This window comes from Hetaerina americana, unplaced genomic scaffold (assembly GCF_022747635.1).
Source record: "Hetaerina americana unplaced genomic scaffold, ioHetAmer1.1.p SCAF_29, whole genome shotgun sequence".
NCBI classification, from domain to species: Eukaryota; Metazoa; Arthropoda; class Insecta; order Odonata; family Calopterygidae; genus Hetaerina; species Hetaerina americana.
The window spans coordinates 3344351-3363808 of NW_027286863.1; the positions used below are offsets into that span (position 1 = coordinate 3344351).

A 19458-nucleotide genomic window follows, 5' to 3' on the forward strand; every position below is an offset into this window, starting at 1 on the left:
TACATGGAATGCTTCAATATCAAGTAAATATTATTTATAATGCATTTAGGAGTTGCAATGTACTCGGTGGTTGAATTAATGTAAGTATTAATTTATTTCAGCCATATTTGGATTTGTGAAAAGTTAGATTTCGTATGTCTATCTCATTGTAAAATTTATTTTGTTATTTTTCCCCAGAAACTGCTATGCTTCTGCCGGCATCGTTGAGCGCCAGCCGTCACGTGAATGAGACCAGCGACATCCGCCGCAACCTGAGACTCCGTTACCCCAAGGACCCTTCAAGGCCAGAGTGAGTACTGAACTTGACTAATTTACAGATGCTTGGCACTCTCCAAACTTTCATTAGTTATTCTCCAAAAAATTACGGTTTAGAGTGTTGGTTTTTTCCGTTTGGTGGAATAATAAGTGCGAAACAGAACTGGTCTATCCATCTTTTACACGCGAGCCCTGCAGCTGAGGGTATGAATGCATGTTATTCCTATTCTCCGTTTTTCAAAAAGTAAAAGACCTCCAAAAAATATATATCTGAAAATGCACTTTGTAGCGAGTTGTCAGCAACATCATGGCTACGGTATTTTTTAGTTGCGACATTGACATCGAAGGAGGGCGGGTATAGCGGCTGTCCACTCAGCACATTCATTTCTATTATACTATATAATTGGTCAATGAGGAAGGAGCAGAAATAATTTGTATAAAAGACGGCTATTTCAGTTCATTTGATTATTGATGATTCATGTCAATTATGATACGACGAGATCTTAATTGAGAAGAACTTGAGAAGATTTTGTTGGATTAACCTCGAACTAGCAGACTTTTGACCGCACGTACGCGGAGTGTGTATATTTCGTTTGCATAGCGACCGAAGATGGGATTCCATCTAGATCCAGGGCAGGCTAGGGTCTGGCTAGAAAACGGACAGCATACATTTTTAGAGAAAAATACACAATTATCACGTTGGCTGTTATTGTGGGTGGCACTCGTCCGCTAGCGGTCATTTTCACGAATAATTCTCGCGACCAGTGCTGAGTTCAGGGGTCATTAAGTTGAATGATGAAAGGGCCCCGTCCTTTTTATTAACACACGAGAGCCGCAAAAAACTGCAGTTAGGTCTCTCCGTTCCTCCCACGAGAGTGGATAATTGAGAGGTATGCATTCCAATGGCATCAAGAGGATGTGAGAATAGACTCAATTGGACCGGGCTGTCCTTTACTCCCTTTTTTTCTTCTCCCTTCCATTCTTTTCGTTATTTCCACTCCATTACACCACGAGTCGCGGTTTTTATTTGTTAATTCCGGGTCTTGTTTTATCGCATTATTCTTTAACCGGACAAAAAAGCTAACCCAGTGAATTCTCCGTTTTCCTGAATCCCTCAGTGGTCTTTGCGGTCCGTTTAACTGCTGATTTATTTCGCATGACCTCCCATTAAACATTTCACTGATGTCATGTGATGAACTGTCTTTTATAGCAGTCAATATTGCCTCAAAGATCGAGAAATAATCAATTTTTGTGTGGACAAAAGATTTTTGACAGCTATTTTCTGCAGAAAAAAGCCTACCGCCCTTCCGAAAAACTAATGCAAGACCTCTTTGGTAAAGTTTGAAAATGAATTTGATGGCATTCACAAGGATACAACGCTAAAGGACAAAATATTTAGTAAGAAGGTGGAAATTCGTGGCCATGTTGCTTATAGGATTCCTAGGAAGATAATGTGTGTTTCTAAAACATACGTAAAGGGATACAATTTGATTTTATGAATAATTCCCGATACCGAGATGCCATTTTCATATTCATAATGCCACGAAAGCCGCCGCAAGGGCGTATGGCGGGGGGGTTTAAGCCGCCACCCGTAACAGAGAACAAAACCACTTGCAAAATCTACATATCCATGCAAACCTATACCCACAGTGGTGTATACATTCATGCAAAAACCCTTTCAACCTCCTCGCAGAATGCATACACTATCAACTAACAAACGATTGCACCTTAGGATATAGTAAATGTTTGTCCAATATTGTGCAAGCTTGAATTTGACAAGTAAGAAGGCGAAATTCCACAACCACATGGACATGAGACATACAATGGTCAACTCCCCAAGGAGACCGGTAGGGGATGTGACCCAACGCCGCTGCCCTTCGGAATCTCCAAACATTTTGGCCAATAAAAAATATTTCAGTGTCCATTTGAAAATATACATAACACTATTTGAAAGTCTCACGGACGTGAATAATAATAATGTATAAAATTTAGCAATAGTGGACAAGGACAAAAAAGAGGGATAGTTCTATCCCTTACTTCCTTGATGAAGGGGGCTGCGACCACCAAAAATTCGAAAACTTAGTGAGTCTCTTTTTTGTGTGTTTTTGTCTGTGTCCACTAGTGCTAAATTTTCAAAATTTTATATATATATATATATATATATATATATATATATATATATATATATATATATATATATATATATATATATTTCTATCAGCATCAGCATGTTTTACTCTTACTTGCTTTTCAACTGGAAAATATGAATTTAAACACTGAGTCAATTAGTAACAACCAATATTTCCAGAAGAGTGAATAACATAACAAGTACGTGGGTTTAAACTTTAATTTCCGTGCTCTACAAAGTGCCTTTGAGTTATTTATATCCTTTTAAAAATGCATTCAATCAGGAAGTAACTGCAATCACATCGGAAATAAATCTGAAAGGCCATGTTTTTTTCAAATAAATGGCCCACGAACCGCTTTTTTTAAAATGTTGAATCATGTATTCCGTCAATTGACATTCCAACGGGAAACAAAAAATGATAAAATGTATAAAATAAAACGGGAACACTAGATGGTAATTAAAAGTTTCTTGTGGCCCTCCGCTGTTTCCTCTTCCTGTCTGCGGATGGACGACTCGGCGGTCTCTTATTCCTGTGCACATAAATCCTGGCCGTGCGTTCTCGTTCTGCTGCCTATTGATTGAAAACGACGCTCATCGGTTGCTTATATTTTCAAACCTAACACATACATACATATATATATATATATATATATACTATATATACACAAATATGTATATATATGTTATTTTTGAAAATAAAAACAAACGATGAACGTCACATATATATATATATATTATATATATATATATATATATATATATATATTATATATATATATATATATATGTCGCGGTAGTCCAGTGGGTAGAGCGTTGGACTGCTGACCGGAGGGTCCCGGGTTTGATTCCCGGGCAAGGCACTCTGGGTACCTGCAGCACCAACCAAGCTAAAGTGACTTTTCGGGTACCAGGTCTTCCTGGGAAACCATAACCGACACAGGGAAAGGAAGTGGCCCCACTACCCTGATGTGTGAATTTTCCCACGCCGTATAGGGCTTAGTACGCGGTGAACTCTGCCATAACCTACTAAACCGACCTTCGGGTTGATTACTGTGTTTATATATATATATATATATATATATATATATATATATATATATATATATATATATATATATATATATATATATATATATATATATATATGTATATATATACATATATATATATACATATATATATGTCCACACGGAAGTGCCGAATAATAAATTGGACAACAACAAACAAACAATATAGAAACATTTCAAAAGAACACTCACCCTTTATTTCTTGATAATTTCGACGGAATTCTGCACCATCTTCATCGGAAGATAGAGAAGTAATGAATGCTGGAATAGTAGAGGTGACGGGTGCGAGAGAAAGGGAAGGGGGCCAGGGGGAGGGGAGAATGGGAGGTGGAAGAGGGGTGAGAGGAATGGTTGGGGAGAGGAAAGGGAGAGGTGAGGCTAGATGGGAGCGGAGATAGGGAATGAGGGAGAGGGAGGAGGTGGAATTGACACAATATCGGAGAAGAAAACAATTGCTCACCGCAAATATTGCAACATCCGAGACCCAGGTTTCAACTTACAAAGTCGTGATCAAGACCCTGCTAGTAGAAACAAAGGACGCGTACACCAAAACTCAAGCGGAAAAACAAATTATTCAACTCTCTGATATGCATCGCTTCCACAAAGTAACAATTCAGGCCATTCCCATCAATGAACGACATTGAGGCCCGGATGCTGAAAAGGCCACACAGAGATACATGAATGCCATTTCAAGAGTTTTAAATTCTATAGGGTTATTGGATGTGGGAAGGGACGCTAGGACGGAAACATTACAACACTGGTTGAAAGCGGCATTATGATGGGAAGCATGTTTAGGGATGGGGAGACGCGCGGACGGGGAGGAGGGATTGCACGAGGCGCGGTGGTTATTAATCCTAATGTTCAGTGGTGTGGAACATTGGCCTATGTAAAAGGACGGGCAGAGTTTACAGGTAAGAAGATAAACAACATTCTTGGAAGTGCAAGAGGAATAGGGGAAGGGTGGGGGAGAGTTAAATGGTGGGATGGAGTGGGGTGGAGTGGTGAAAATAGGGCAGGTTTTACATCTTGCTCGATGACATGTTGTGGGTATGGCTCTGGGGGTGTGAGGGGATTTTGAGAGCGGCTTGGTGGATTTGAGGATATCTCCTAGGTTGGCGAGACGTTTGAAGGTGACAGAGGGGCATTTGGGAAGAAGTTTGGAGGAAGTGTTGTGATTTTTGAGGATGGGGAACAGGTCTTTGAGGATGAATTTGAGAGACTGAATGCCTGGGAAGTAGGTAGTAAAGATTGAGAGAGGCTGGGAGTCTGTGGTTGACGCAGGCTTGGGGGTGTAGGAATATTTGAGTAGTTTTTTATGGAGGAGAGAATCAGGGTATCCTCGTTGGAGGAGGAAGTGATGAAGGTTATTGAGGTATTTGTTAAGGGATTCGGTATGGTTGCAAATACGGTGACCGCGGATAGAGAGGGAGTAAGGGAGGGAGCGCTTGGTATGGGAGGGGTGGCAACTGCTGTGATGAAGATATTGCTGCTTATTAGTAGGTTTAGTGTGAACAGAGGTCAGGAAGTTGTTATTGCTAAGGGAAATATTGACATCGAGGAAGGTGATCTGAGAGGATGAAATCGTCGAGGTGAAAGACAGAAATTAGGAATCATTGAGTTGGAAGATGAAGGAATTGAGAGAATCTATGCTGTGATTCCCCTGGCCCCCTTCCCTTTCTCTCGCACCCGTCACCTCTACTATTCCAGCAGTCATTACTTCTCTATCTTCCGATGAAAACGGAGGAGGGCTTGAAGGGCTTGTACGCTCCGATGACCCCTGGAGCTGTGCTGGTGGGAGTAATAATAATTGCTCATAGTGCCATGCCAGATAGGTCGAAGGTTAGGAGCCAGACGAAAGGTAGTCCACGCAGCGTCTGTTCCTCAGTGAGGCGGCTGCAATGGCGTCTGACCCTAGTGGGGCGGCCAATAAGTGATGGTGTCACGTTAAAACCACTATTGAGGAAGGTAACGGGAAACCACCTCAATTATCATTACCAAGATAAATATGATGGACAATACATATATATATATATATGTATATATATATATATGTATATATATATATATATATATATATATATATATATATATATATATATATATATATATATGTATATATATATATATATATATATATATATATATATATATATATATATATATATATATATATATATATGGGTATGGTTTAATCAATTTGCAGCCATCAGTATTCCCATCGACTCGTGTGAATGGCCGTTAATGCACAGGATGCTTCAATTAAATCTGCTCAACCCCAATTTCAAATTACTTTTTGGTTTTTGGCAAAACAAATTGATGCCCTCTTAGCGAAATTCAGGTGATGTCACTTTTTCGATCGCCATTCCATAATGATTCAGTATAATCTCCTTTGATCCAACAAGATGTTCTCAACTCAGGAATGCCAAAAGTTTCATTCGTATGGTAAAAAAATTATTATAGAATCGTTTCCTTTTTATGGTGAAAAATAATTGTAATAAGTATCAGTTAACACTTCCACAACCACGGCGAGAATTGACGAGCACATTTCGAAGTGGAAAGAGATACATGCATAGATGAAGGTTGTTTGCCGATGATTTCCCACGTCATCACTTCTCGCTGAAGTGAATGAAACGGGCCCCTCTCCAATTCGAAGAGAGGACGTGGGAAGGAGGAAAGGCCCTTGGGTTGCCTCGCATCCCCTCTCATAGTTTTCTTAGTCAAACAAGAGAACCGGACGCGACATCCTCCTCCTCAGAACCGCGCCTCCTCCATCCCCTGCTCCCTCGAGGCAAACGTTACGCTCGCTTTGATCTCATTCCTCTTTGCCTATGCCTTTTTCGAACCGTTCTACCTTTGCTACCTTCTACCATTCCTTCGCTTCGTCTTTCCCTTTCCGCTCACCCGAAGTCGTTATGATGTAGCGTTGTAGAGGTAAATTTTTCCCGGAGGCAAGGGAATTCCTTTTATCTGTTTCCGTCGTCTGTTTTATACATTTCTTTCCTCCTCGAGCTTTTTATTTCTATCCTTTGCTGTTTCTCCTGCATTATCTTTTTATTCCCTCGATGTATTGTGCAGAATCCTCCCTATCCTTTCCTGTGCATTTTGAAGTAAGCGTCCTTCTGCATTACGCTGTCCATTGGCTGACGTTGTCTGACCCCGGCGCATCCTTAGCTTCAGTCCAAAGAGCATCGTCTGTGAATACGGCTTAAGGGAGATTCGTAAACATTATATTGATTGGGCAGTTTTGAGTATCTTTTAAGGTTAGATAGTTATTTTTTGAAGTTATATATTGAAAAAAGTGTATTTTCAAAGCACGCTTGGTCTACGGCATCACTTTACTTTAATAAGCACTAGATTTCCGATCGACGATAAACAAATTACTGAGTCTCTTGTCATATAGTTCACCCATATTGCATTTCTAAGTTTACAGATCGATTTGATGGACATTATCTGCCTATTATTTTAAATCCGCCGAGTTAGGTGTTGTCTACGCGCAGAATGAGAATCCGTCCTCTAATGTGGCAGAATTCAAATCTTGTTCCACACGTTGTCCACCAACGCCACCCTCTCGCTGTGGGAAAGAATGCTGCTCCCTTGATGCTGTGCTCCTCGTTGCATTTCCTCAATCGCACGTGATGGATACGTACTATATTGAAAATGTTATGGGCGATATACAGTTTTGTTTTTGTTTTGAATTTTGAATTTAATGTGAGTGCGGGGAATGGTATTCGCTCTCGCTCGGAACGGGCACTGAAATGCTTGCTCAGAGAAATGTTTGCTTTTTGAAATAGCACACTCCATTTGAAGGCAAATTAAATTATCGAAATGTGGTGATTCATATTCGGATGGACTTTTTTTTCAAACCTGAGGAATGTGGAGTAGAATTTTAAATTCTCATTTCTGCCACTATCTTTAGCGGGGTTTTCTTTGCAAGTTATTCATAATGCTTTTCAAATTCTAACTGATTCCTTAATTCAGTGAAAATTACTGGCGTAATGAAATTATTTTCAGAAAATTTATCAAGTTTCGCCTCTCATTCTTGGAACTCAGTTTCTCATTAGTTAATAAGTTACGAATGATAATATCTACCGGACAATCAAGGAGAGTAGGCAACTGTTTTTAAAGGAGCCATGATACCATGGTCCTGAGTAGCGAATAGATGTAACTGTGTCATGCAGAAGAACGTCACTATAATATTTATGAATGCTGAGACTGGCATTTAATCGAAGTGATGAGGAAAGGGAAATAAGAATGTCGATTTTGATAGGAAATGGACGTCAGTGATGGAAAAAACAAGTTATCTAATCTATTTGCATTTAAATTTCTTAAATTTTCTTCGCTCCCGACTTGATATTCGCGATTATGACCAATTTATACTCTCTCAGAACGTTAATAAATCGCAAAATTCGTCGCAAATATTCTTCCATTTTGAGGATACCATTAGAAATTTAGTATATATCCTTGATTTTAATCTGATTCTTGGCTATTTTTCTTCCGATTCTATCTTCAAATGTTATGTTCTTTAAATATCAGTTTTTAGGCCAAAGTTACGTTATCTTTCTTCTATTGCCTAGTTTTTTTACATTCGTTGAGATTTTAAAACGATTTCGTCTTTTTTGACTTTTTCATTGAGGTCTAAAGTGGAGGAATAATTTAGTTTTGGTGAATTCTTTGCTAACTGTCAGACTGCTAATAACGAAATATTTGTGATGAACGTGTTCATTTTTGCATTTCACGGGATATGTTAGGTTCTTGGCCAGGAAAATGGCACATAAAAAATGGAAAATAAAGTTATCAACTCAGGTCGGTATTTTATTGGAACGGTAAATGCTTATATTTATTCAATCAAGGTGAGGGCTGATTTCTATAACTTGGGACACTTGGGAGATTTCCCAAGATGATCTGGCATTTCTGAGTAAAGTTGTGCTTCTTGAACTTTAGTGGGCATATTGTTGCTCTAAAGGAAATTAAAAGGTTGCTCCTGGAAATCTTTGGTGAGCAACCTTACGCCCAAGCCTGCTCACTCGACCACCACGAAGTCCATAAAAAGAGAGGCGGCGAGATTCATTTGACCGAAACCCTTTCTCTTTCTAAGCCGGCGTAATAGTTACTTGCCCATTCCTTTTTCGCGTCGAGCGCTTTCTACACTTATCACATAACTCTTCCCAGCTATGAATAGTTCCTAGAGTGTTCAAATTGCGAAGTGGGCACCGTATATAATATTTATGTATTTTCCTGATTGCAACCTATCCGAACGCACTCACTCGTTGACTTTCTATGTTTAAACACGGATAGACTATTGTGGCAATATTTTTTGCGAATTTTTCGCTTCAGTAACACCCAAAATAGTGTCTGATACATTTCGGGACGCAAGGTATTTTCACATTGCTTAATTACATCGACCCTACATGGTCGAATGGCGGCGTCTAACAAAATATTGAAGGGTATTTGATCAAGCAAATGCTATTAAAATATATAATCAAGTTAAATAGCGGTCAAATTGTATTTTAAAGGATGGTTAAAATAGCCTTCCTATTTATTTCATAGCTCCGTTCACCATTTTTCTTCTAAAATGATACCCATTATGCCCCAAGGTGTACCACTGGTTATCTGATTATTTTTTAGAGCCTGGCAGTATTTGCAATTTACTACGTTCTAAACTACTAATGGCATAATTTACTAAGTCATTTTGAACATTTTTATCGGGAATAAAATCATATGACAGCACTCGTGTGAATTTGAACTCTTTGCTTCTTATCACCTGCATGGTAGCCTTGCAACAAACACAAGTTTTGTGTGTGTTCTTCAACGGCAGATTATTCGGGGATAATGATTACATTTACATGAACGCGGGCCATCTCCCCAAAATATCATATATATATATATATATATATATATATATATATATATATATATATATATATATATATATATATATCTATTGTCCATCACATTGTTCTTGGGAATGATAATTGAGGTGGGCAAAAAATAGAGCACGTAGAACAGTTTACGTATCTCGGTTGTGTTTTGGACCAACACGGTCAAAGTAGTAGGGACGTAAGGAGAAGAATTGCGCTAGGCAAAGAGGCTTTCACAAGGAGGGGGGAGTTGATGACTGGGACGTTGAGTGAGGATATTAAGAAAAGACTCGTAAAAACTTTGATATGGAGCGTAGCTATGTACGGCGCGGAAACGTGGTCATTGAAGCAGGAGGATAGACGAAGACTGGAGGCTTTTGAAATGTGGGTGTGGAGAAGAATGGAGAAGGTGAAATGGACAGAGAAGAAAACAAATGAGGAAGCACGTGGTATGGTGGGCGAAGAGAGGTGTTTGTTGGGAGCAATCCTATGGAGGCAGGAAAAGTGGATGAAGGGGGTGTTGACCGGTAGTGGGATGTTGAAGACTGTGATAGAGGGTAGAATGTTAGGCAAAAGAGGAAAGGGAAGGAACAGGATAGGGATGTTGGACGGGATGAAGGGAGGAAGAAAGTACTCAGAGATGAAGAGGGACCTGATATAGAGTAGGATGATGGATTTTGTGTTTTTTTAGGAGTAATAAAATAATTGTTTGGTTGTTGTGTCCATCCAAAAACCTACCTTAACCGGTAGATTACCTATAATATATATATATATATATATATATATATATATATATATATATATATATATATATATAATATACTTTCTCCCAACAAACCCCTCTCTTCGCCCACCATACCAAGTACTTCCTCATTTGTTTTCTTCTCTGTCCATTTCACCTTCTCCATTCTTATCCACACCCACATTTCAAAAGCCTCCAGTCTACGTCTATCCTCCTGCTTCAATGACCACGTTTCCGCGCCGTACATTGCTACGCTCCATATCAAAGTTTTTACGAGTCTTTTCTTAACATGCTTACTTAACGTCTCTGTCATCTACTCACTCCTTGCGAAAGCCTCTTTGCCTAGGGCAATTCTTCTCCTTACGTCCCTACTACTTTGATCGTGTTGGTCCAAAACACTACCAGGATACGTAAACTGTTCTACCTGCTCTAGTTTTTGCCCTCCTATTTTAATGTTTAGCTTAGTCTTTTTCTTTCTAGAAAATCGCATAACCTCTTTTTTATTAATGTTGATTTTCATCCCATACCTGTCGCACTGAATTTCCAATTCACTCAGCAATGCTTGCACCCCCTTGGCTGACTGACAAAATAAAGCTTGGTCATCAGCAAACATAACTGATTTTACGAATTCCCCGCCCACTCTCACTCTTACATCCAGTTCTTCCGATGCCTATTTAATCATTTCCTCTGCATACAGGTTGAACAGTGACGGTGATAATGGGCAACCCTGCCTTACACCCCTTCCTATCACTGCCCATCCGGACTCCCCGTTCCCCACCCGCACCTGAGCAGTCTGAGACATGTACAGGTTGCGGATTAGCCTTCTTTCCCTTCAATCTATTCCTATTTCCTGCAATATACTCAATAGTTTTTCCCAGTTCACTCTATCCAACGCTTTTTCGAAGTCTACGAAACAGGCAAATTCCTCCCTGTTGTTTTCTATATTCCTCTCGATTAATAATCTCATTACTGTAATGGCATCACGCGTACATCTCCCCTTCCTAAACCCAACCTGATCATCCCTTAAGTAATCATTTGGCCTAATCTTAATCCTTTTGTTTATGATCCTGAGAACAACTTTAGCTGCGTGGGATATCAAACTTCTTGTCCTGTAGTTCTCACATGATGTAGCCTTTACCTTTTTCGGAATAGGAACTAAAACTGATCTCACAAAGTCTTGCGGCCAGATTCCTTCCTCATATATACTACGAATCAGCCCACATAGCCCCTTCCTCCCACAGTTTCCTAACCATTTTGGCAATATTCCTACCTTCGTATACGCGTACTTAGATGGCACCAACATACGTCTCCGTCCGTGTTTTTCCTGAAATGGTGACTCTGGCGTATTCGCACAAGGAGACTATATGTAGGCACAACGAAAGTATTGCCGTAGCATCCGTTCTATTTTGACCCCAGCTTAGAGAGGTACCGAATGCTCGATGGCAGTTACTTGTTTCGCTTGCATTTGTTCTAGCGTTAGATAAATAGAGCCGCCGCCGGACATTACTCGCTACTCACACTTCTTCGGCATTAAAATAATTCCCGCCCTCTCGATATATAACCGGCTCCCGCAAGATCGCGTTTCACGCTCTAACCGGTGATTCTGGCCAAGTATTAAAGTATCTCGGTAAATTGAACAATTTAACCTCAATATTTAGACAGAAAAGAAATATTTTAATTGAATGAGAGTGTATTTAGTATCGCGAAGTTGAAAAATGAATCCCCACGGCACGCCACAAGTTTAGTCGCGGATCATATGGTGTTGGCACTTATGCGTCAACCTTAGGGATACTTCTAAGGCTCTAAAATTTGGCGACCGTCAATTGAACATCCTCATATATTTCTGTAATAAAATCGGTTCATAGTTGAAACCATGTATCGCCGATTATTTCTCTATTTTATTTGTACCCAAATTTTCATTACCGTTTGGTAATTGGTCACTCTGATTTATTTTTGTTCAGCTAAATATATATTCGGACTTCTGGATAATGTTGCATAATGCTCCGATCAATTTGTTTTGGATACTTTATATGAAGTTGGCTGAAATTATGTCTCACGCAAATTGGTCAACCAATATGGTGGTCTCTTTTAATATCAAGCGAATAGTTAGAACTAACTATTTGGCATGATCAGCTGTGCGTCCTAAACGGCTGCCAATTTTTGGCTCGCTTCTGCTCATTGGGATCGCGGTAGTCCAGTGGGTAGAGCGTTGGACTGCCGACCGGAGGGTCCCGGGTTCGATTCCCGGGTAAGGCACTCTGGGCACCTGCAGCTCCTCTACCCAAGCTATGTGATTTTTCGGGTACCAGATCTTCCTGGGGAACCAAAACCGGCACAGGGAAAGGAACTGGCCCCCCTACCCTGATGTGTGAATTTTCACACGCCGTATAGGGCTTAGTACTGGATGATCTCTACCATCACCTACTAAACCGACCTTCGGGTTGATTACTGTGTGTTTTACTGCTCATTGGACGGAACATTCGGCGTCGCCAAACGTTAGGATTGCAGGAGTGGATTTTCCTCTGGATATCCCGATGTTTCATCCGCCATGCTTCTCGTGGACCTCTGAAAGCTCCTTCGCCCCCTCCCATCGCCTCACCCTCGCTCTCACCCGGGTGGACCGTTCTCGCCCTCCCGTCCCTTGCCCGATGGCCCGCCGCCGGGCACCACACCGCCCTCCCTTCCGAAACTCGACGTCAGTCCGCCTGACGCATCGCCCCTGCGCTTGACAAGTGACGTGCGAATGCGGAGTGCTTCGACGGGGGCGCAAATAGAAGCGGTACTAGCTTTGTGCCCGGTTGACTCGCGCGCCATCCCGCCGCGCCGCTCGGAGGCGAGGGAGTGGGAGGGGACAAACCAAGTCTGCTCGCTCGTTTCGTATCCATCCACCTTATCAGATGCCGTTGTTTCATCTCTCTCAATTCGTCATGCGAAATAAATGTCGCTTGCAATTGGGGAATTGAAATGGTTAAGGATACCTTTCCATCTGCCTTTCTACGACTGTACAGGCAAAGTTTTTTCAGAGTAATTTGGAGCAATCCCTCTTCACCTTATCCCTTGCCTTCGTGCCTCACCCAGCGATCTATTGACCTAATCGCGATTGAATATCACTGGCTGACGTAATATGGAGCTACTGTGGCGCAACTCACTGCTTGACAAAGCAAAAAAAGTTTAGAATATTCAAATCGTGTTCACTGATGTGAATTATTTTCTGTTTTACTATCAGAGGTCCTATGCATAACACGAATGCCAGATGAATTGCTGATACAGATTACCTTTCTTAATTGCTTTTTAAGGGCGATTGTTTCCTCAACCTAGTGTTACTTTTTTCACTCTCAATAAATTATTATTACGAATGGTGGTCTTGATAATGGACCAAAGTTATCGAGAAAAAAGTGAACCAATCTCATTTCACGAATTTAATTACAAGAACTATCCTCGTGAGTTTTCTGAAAAAGATCTATAATGATAATAATACTTGTTTAGGTTGTTTAAAGGTGTAACGAGGTAGATTGTGAATTGACTTACCATCCCGGTGACTTGGTTTCGAATCCCAGCTTTGGCACAATTTTTCAGAAGCATCCCTAGATCCCGTGCCATGTGGAGAGTACTTTAATTGCAGTCATCCATGTCTTCCATCGGATGATGCATCAAACTGTGTGACCTCTCCGTACCTTTTGCTAGGAGGCGGGCTTTTTTTATAGCGTCCCACTTTCTATGAAATTCCTATCGAAAAACCTACCTATCGCTAATGATACAAATTACCTCAGCTGTTGGACGCTTCCCCTAATTGATACCACTGTTAATATTTTGTTTTTAGAAAAAAAACTCATAGTTGTAAATAGTGCGAGATCGTACATACCAATATTATTTCCAAACATACGACCACAAGTATTCGAATGGGTACTTGTGGTCGTATACCGGGTTATCTTAAATGTATGTCAATAAAGGATTCGAATTCGTGGTTACTCGATCAGAACTCTCGGGCATCGGATAATGCACACTCGGACTTACGTTCGAAATGTAACTCCTTGATTAAATTAGCCTTCCATTTATTTTTCCTAAAATATTTACCAGAAGGAAGGCAAGACTTTAGAACTTATTTGTAACTTTCTGTGCATATCTCTAAGGAGTCATCTACATCTACTTAATACCCCGCAAGTCGCCGCAGGGCGTGTGGCGGGGGGTGCTAGGACACCACCCATAATTAAGAAAAAAAACCACGTACAAAAGCCAAAATTAATACATTTCACAAACAAAACATGGCGTACAGTCATGCAAAAACCCTTACATCCCACACACATGCAAAAACACCAACTAACATACACACGCACCTACAAATGTACCTGATATCTTTGCAATGTTTTGCTTCGACTTGTCAATTAAATGTTTTTAATGCATCTAAAGTGACTTTGGTTTTTGAATATTTTGATTTCTGATTGTTCGGGGGAAGAATGAGTATTTGTATATATCTGTCCTGGAATCTGTCTCCCTTATTTTATCTTTGTGGCCTGATATACCCAAGTAAAGTGGGATAACTCCTTTAGCGTCGACGCTAAACTCGTTTGTTCTAAACCTTTCTTAAAGTCTAAACCTCGCTTTTTCTCTCCGCACTTCAAGTGGTTCCCAGCCTAATTCCCCTAAGAGACCTGTCACACTTGTGTTCTTATCATAACAATTTTTAACGAATCTAGCGGATTTTATCTGGACTTGATCTAATTTTTTTGCCAAATTTTCTCCCAAGGATCCCAAATACTTGTGGCGTATTCCAAATGAGGTCCAACTAGAGCAAAACAACACTTCTCTTTAACTTTTTCATTGCATTTCCCCACCACCCGTTTTATGTAGCCAAGTTTCTTTAAAGCTGATCCGCATATTGTCCTGATATGAGCTCCCCATGGAAGGCGTGGTGTTAAAACAACCCCCAAGTACTTAGCTTGATTGGCCATAGTCAGATCTGAACCCTCTATTTCATGGTTTTATACACATTTCATGTTATACACTTCCTCAAAAGGATTCAGTTTTCTTAAGTTACGTATTCAACCGATGTTTATCTAATCAGTCTGTAAGTGCAGATATCCGTGATTACAAAGCGTGTTTAGTGGTTATTCAAAAGCCATTAATCAAAGTCCAATGTATAATGATTATTGCCATGTGAAATTAATCCGTGCTGCCTTGTGTAGTAAGGATCCCTGCAACGCGGCCATGAAACAAATGAAATGCGCTCCAAATTCGCTCGGGCTCTTCTCCCATTCGGCGGCGGTGCGCATGCCTGAAGCAGGCATTCTGAGGCAGGATAGAGAGTCCGTGGGTGGGGCAATTTCGCTCCGAGAGATTCCTCAGTCGCTTGCAGCAAACTAATTTCCATACCAAATCCTGCAAATAGTTACCCCTTCTTGATAATGCGAAGTATGCAAAACGTTCTTTCCACACTTCCAGATTCAGATCTCGCTTCACCTCGGGAAAAACCTGCGGAGATGCTGGCCTGAAAGGATGGGGGCGTATTTCTTCATTCTTTGAGAAATTGAGGAGAACTGTTTGGCGGAATTTATTATAAAATGCCGTCGTGTCGCTCGGTGGAGAACAATCGGAGAGACCTTTATATTTTGATTCCAAAAAGGTAGCCTTGCAGTAAAACAGTGGACGCAATTTTCAATGACCCCCCGTATACTATTTTAAGTTACACGTATATCTGTAATTATGTCACGAGACTGGCTCTTTTGTATAATTATCCCGAGTTAACTGAATTATAATCAGAAATTGTTTTTTTTTAATTTTCAAGGCTCCTTTAGACTTAGCACGTACTATTATTCCTTGGCCGTCCAAAAATTTATCCCATCGCCCGCTTTATATGCGTTTTTTTCACGTATTTTGAAGGATTTTCCCCACGAATTTTGGCACCACTTGACATAATTTAATGAATAATTGCCAATATTCGATACAAATGAATTTTTCTCTCTGCTGTTTCATTTGCATTTTCCCCGCTTAAATGGAAGCAGTACCGAAACCACAACAGCGTTTGTGCCTCCCTCGATTGCGAGAAGAATGGCGTCGTCCCATCCCAGCCGCCCGGAAAAGAGACCGCGGCGAACGAACGGCGTCCACAATCGCGGCGTCAGAAAAAGGCTCTCCCCTTGTACCCCCCCCCCCAACACCCCCGGTCATTCCACCGAAGCCGTAAATCAAAAGGGGAGAGCGGGGACTGCGCATGCGACCACATAATATTTTAGCGCTTCTTTTGTTTCCCTCCGTTCGGATCGACATCTCGCGTCGCTTACACGGGATCAACACGCGTCCGTCGCCATAGCAGCTACAGCGGGGACTAGACTTTTTAATCACGCGCGAAAGACCGCACGGCGGGGTGAGCGGGGCAGAGGTCAGGACGGGGTCACAGCCTTTGAACGGCTGTGCGAAGGGTGGGGCGAAGAGGGGAATAAAATCGAGGAGAGGAGGCTAAGTTTCTTAAGGGCCCCTTTTCGAGGGGGTCCAAAAAGGAAAATGGCGAAGGAAAACGAAAGCATTGTCTCTAGGAAAGCATTGTTCTTCCCGCGGGGTCGCCTTTAACTCTCCGCTTCGTTTAATCAACACCATGGCAAAACTGCTCCAAATGGGGTTTAAAGCTACGTGGGGGTTCCGAGGGGAGACGGAGGGCGAGGGGTCGGAAAGGGAATTACTCTCTCGCGCGATTACGGAGAATAACGGCGGATAATACTGTTTCCGTGGCAATAAGGGGTTTACAAATCATGCGACATCCACAATCGTTCCTTAATCCTTTCGCCATTTGTATCCCAGCACTCTCACCTCGCGAAGTCGTTAGACTTTAAATCTCAAGGTAGGATAAGATTCGGAATTTATTCAGAATTTTGTCCTGATTATGTCCGCGGACGATGATTTATGTTTAAATGGGATTACATTAATTCAGAGCAGATTTGCATTCGGTTGAAAATAGGTCACTTTCACCTCATATTTCTCAAAAAAGTATTTTTTCATTATTTTTCCAGGTTGGCTGGAGCCGCAGGTATGAAATGAGCTCGCATAGGATTGTGCATGAAATCAGCTTATTACACTAGTGTACACTGCGACATATGCTTCGTTTTCGACTTGAAAAATTGCTGTCATTTAGAGAGATACTAACAAGTGAAATTTTGGAGTGATAGCGCGCCTTGTCATGCAGCACTGCTTAATCGTACTTCTTCAGTGAGGCAAAAAATTGAGAAATACGGGTGCGTGATGACATTGAGCGCGAATCAGAGTTAGAGATTGTATTAAGTCATTGAATGTGTTTAACAGGCATACGCATTGCGTCCTATCATCCGGAAGTTTCAATTGGATAAATTTGTAGGATAAACCTTTATAATTATCTTTTATCATTAATGAAGTTGTAGTTCATGAGATAAATGGACCGTAAATACTTAAACCTTGAATCCATTATTACTCAGTATTTTAGGATTTCCGATTTAATCTCTGCTCCTTTTTTCTTCGTCCTAAAGATTGCTAAGAGAATTTTAAGATTCCGAGTATAATACCGGTAACCACAAATAAATAATGACTTTAGCTCGATTTCAATTTGGCATTTTCAAAAAAAGCGGTCGAGTGATATATTAGCGATTGAAATATTTATTAGTTAGCACAAAAAACTAGAAGCCTCTTCGTTGATTGATGCACGTAACCACCCATCTATCATTCGTTTGCCGCCCCATGTCTATCGTCCAAGCGTTTCGATATGCCATCGTGAAAGCTCGCTTGAATCGAATTAAGCGAATGACGTTCATGGTTCACGTGTGCGGGGTTATGAGGAGGACCAGTTCCTTTCTCTTCGTCATCATTCAGTTTGCAACCGAGTTTACACAACTAAAAATCGCACCGCTTGGATTTAAGATGGAGTTTTTCGAAGGAATCACACATAACATGAGCGAATAGTTTGGAATCATTTTTTATTACGGTGGTGTCATCGATTTTTCTGCGTAAAATGAGATTTTCGCACTCAAAAATACGAAGAATTTCATTTGCGTTTTTGTGAGAATTACATCTGAATGTGATGAGCCCTTCAAACGAAATTATACACCGCGTGCCTCCGAGAAAAGCGTGCCTTTTCGGACGACAGCGAGGCGATGTCCGAAAACGCAAGAGGCGGTTCCCTCCGGCCGTGGGAGGATGAACGCCTCGAAGTAATCGGAAGAAAAATGGCCTGATCCGCTTTGATGAGTGCCCCTCGTACACGTCGCTTTGAGACCGTGAGTGAAGGGAAGGGGGGAAGAAGGCGGCGGGCGGGAGACGAGGCGCCGTCGTACTTGCCCGTCGTGTACCCGAGAGGGAGCTGGCGCCTGTCGCCAAAGTTGAGGGAGCGGCTGATGGGAGAACGAGGGGAGGGGCGCGGTGGCGACAAGCACTGTGTGTTGTCGTACGCCGTGATGCGGGTGTGGGCGCACACTCATCCAAACAAGGGACTCGCTGAACACGCCCTCCTTTCGATGCCGGGAGGGGGTGGAGCTTGTTAGGGACGGGAACATTGAGTACCATGTAGTTGTTTTATTTTCGCGTGGGGGTTGTTCCACCCCTGCTGAATTGTGGGATAAGGCGCGGGGTGTAGTGAACGGCTGGAAAGGGTGGAATTTTATGATTTTTAAGAGAGTGGGATGGATTTGGGAGCACAAGTTACACCGGCGATAGAGTGGACTATATCGAGGGTCTTAATTTGCCGGCTATCGCTTCCCGTGGCGTGATTTTTCTCCGCGGCACATTTTATGATCAACGGTTTTTGAGACGCAAATCCAACGAACCCGTTGTGGCGCCAGGGTTTCGTGTCACGTCGGGTTCCGCGGCACGCAATGTGAATGAAGATTATGGCGTTATCCATCACGTCAATGACGACAGCGATGACGCATGTGCGTCATGAAATTCCGGGTTCGCGCCCCTGGTGCCCCCGACGTGGTTTCCACACCTCCCCCCCCAAAACCAGTTGCCCTTAGTAAACCCACGGATCCCCGCGAAACCCCCGCCGCCTCCCGCCTACATGTTTCTTTCCCCCGTCCGAGCGGCCTTTGTTTCACGGGAAACCCCTTGGCGTGGCACCCAGGAGCCTTTGAGGTGGAAATCAAATATTTTTCTCCAGGCTTAGTGGTGAATTTCAAATATAAATTTCCGTTACGAAGTCAAAGGAACTCCCTAATCACCTTTCGAACTAAACTGATAAATGGCCTGCCAAATGCACACAAGGAGCCCTCCACTGGTACAAGATGAAATTATCTTTCACTAGAAAAGGGGAAAAAATATTCTCTAGAAATGTTGGAATTGAAACTCGTGGTCTTCCCCCATAAGGTGGTGACGTATTTAGGGCAGACATTTGCCAAGTTTTCGCTGGGAGAACACCAGTCTCCAGTCCACGAATCTCTTCATCTCTGGCACGAA

The 19458-nt window shown here is 41.7% G+C and overlaps 1 protein-coding gene across 1 annotated transcript in view; it reads left to right on the forward strand.

The window, feature by feature from the left end:
* vex (somatomedin B and thrombospondin type 1 domain containing protein vexed) overlaps positions 1-19458 on the forward strand; it is a 1115080-nt gene that overhangs the window by 740923 nt on the left and 354699 nt on the right. The window contains exon 3 of the mRNA XM_071587015.1: positions 178-289. Coding sequence (XP_071443116.1) covers positions 178-289 — 112 coding nt within the window. The remainder of the gene's footprint in view (positions 1-177; positions 290-19458) is intronic.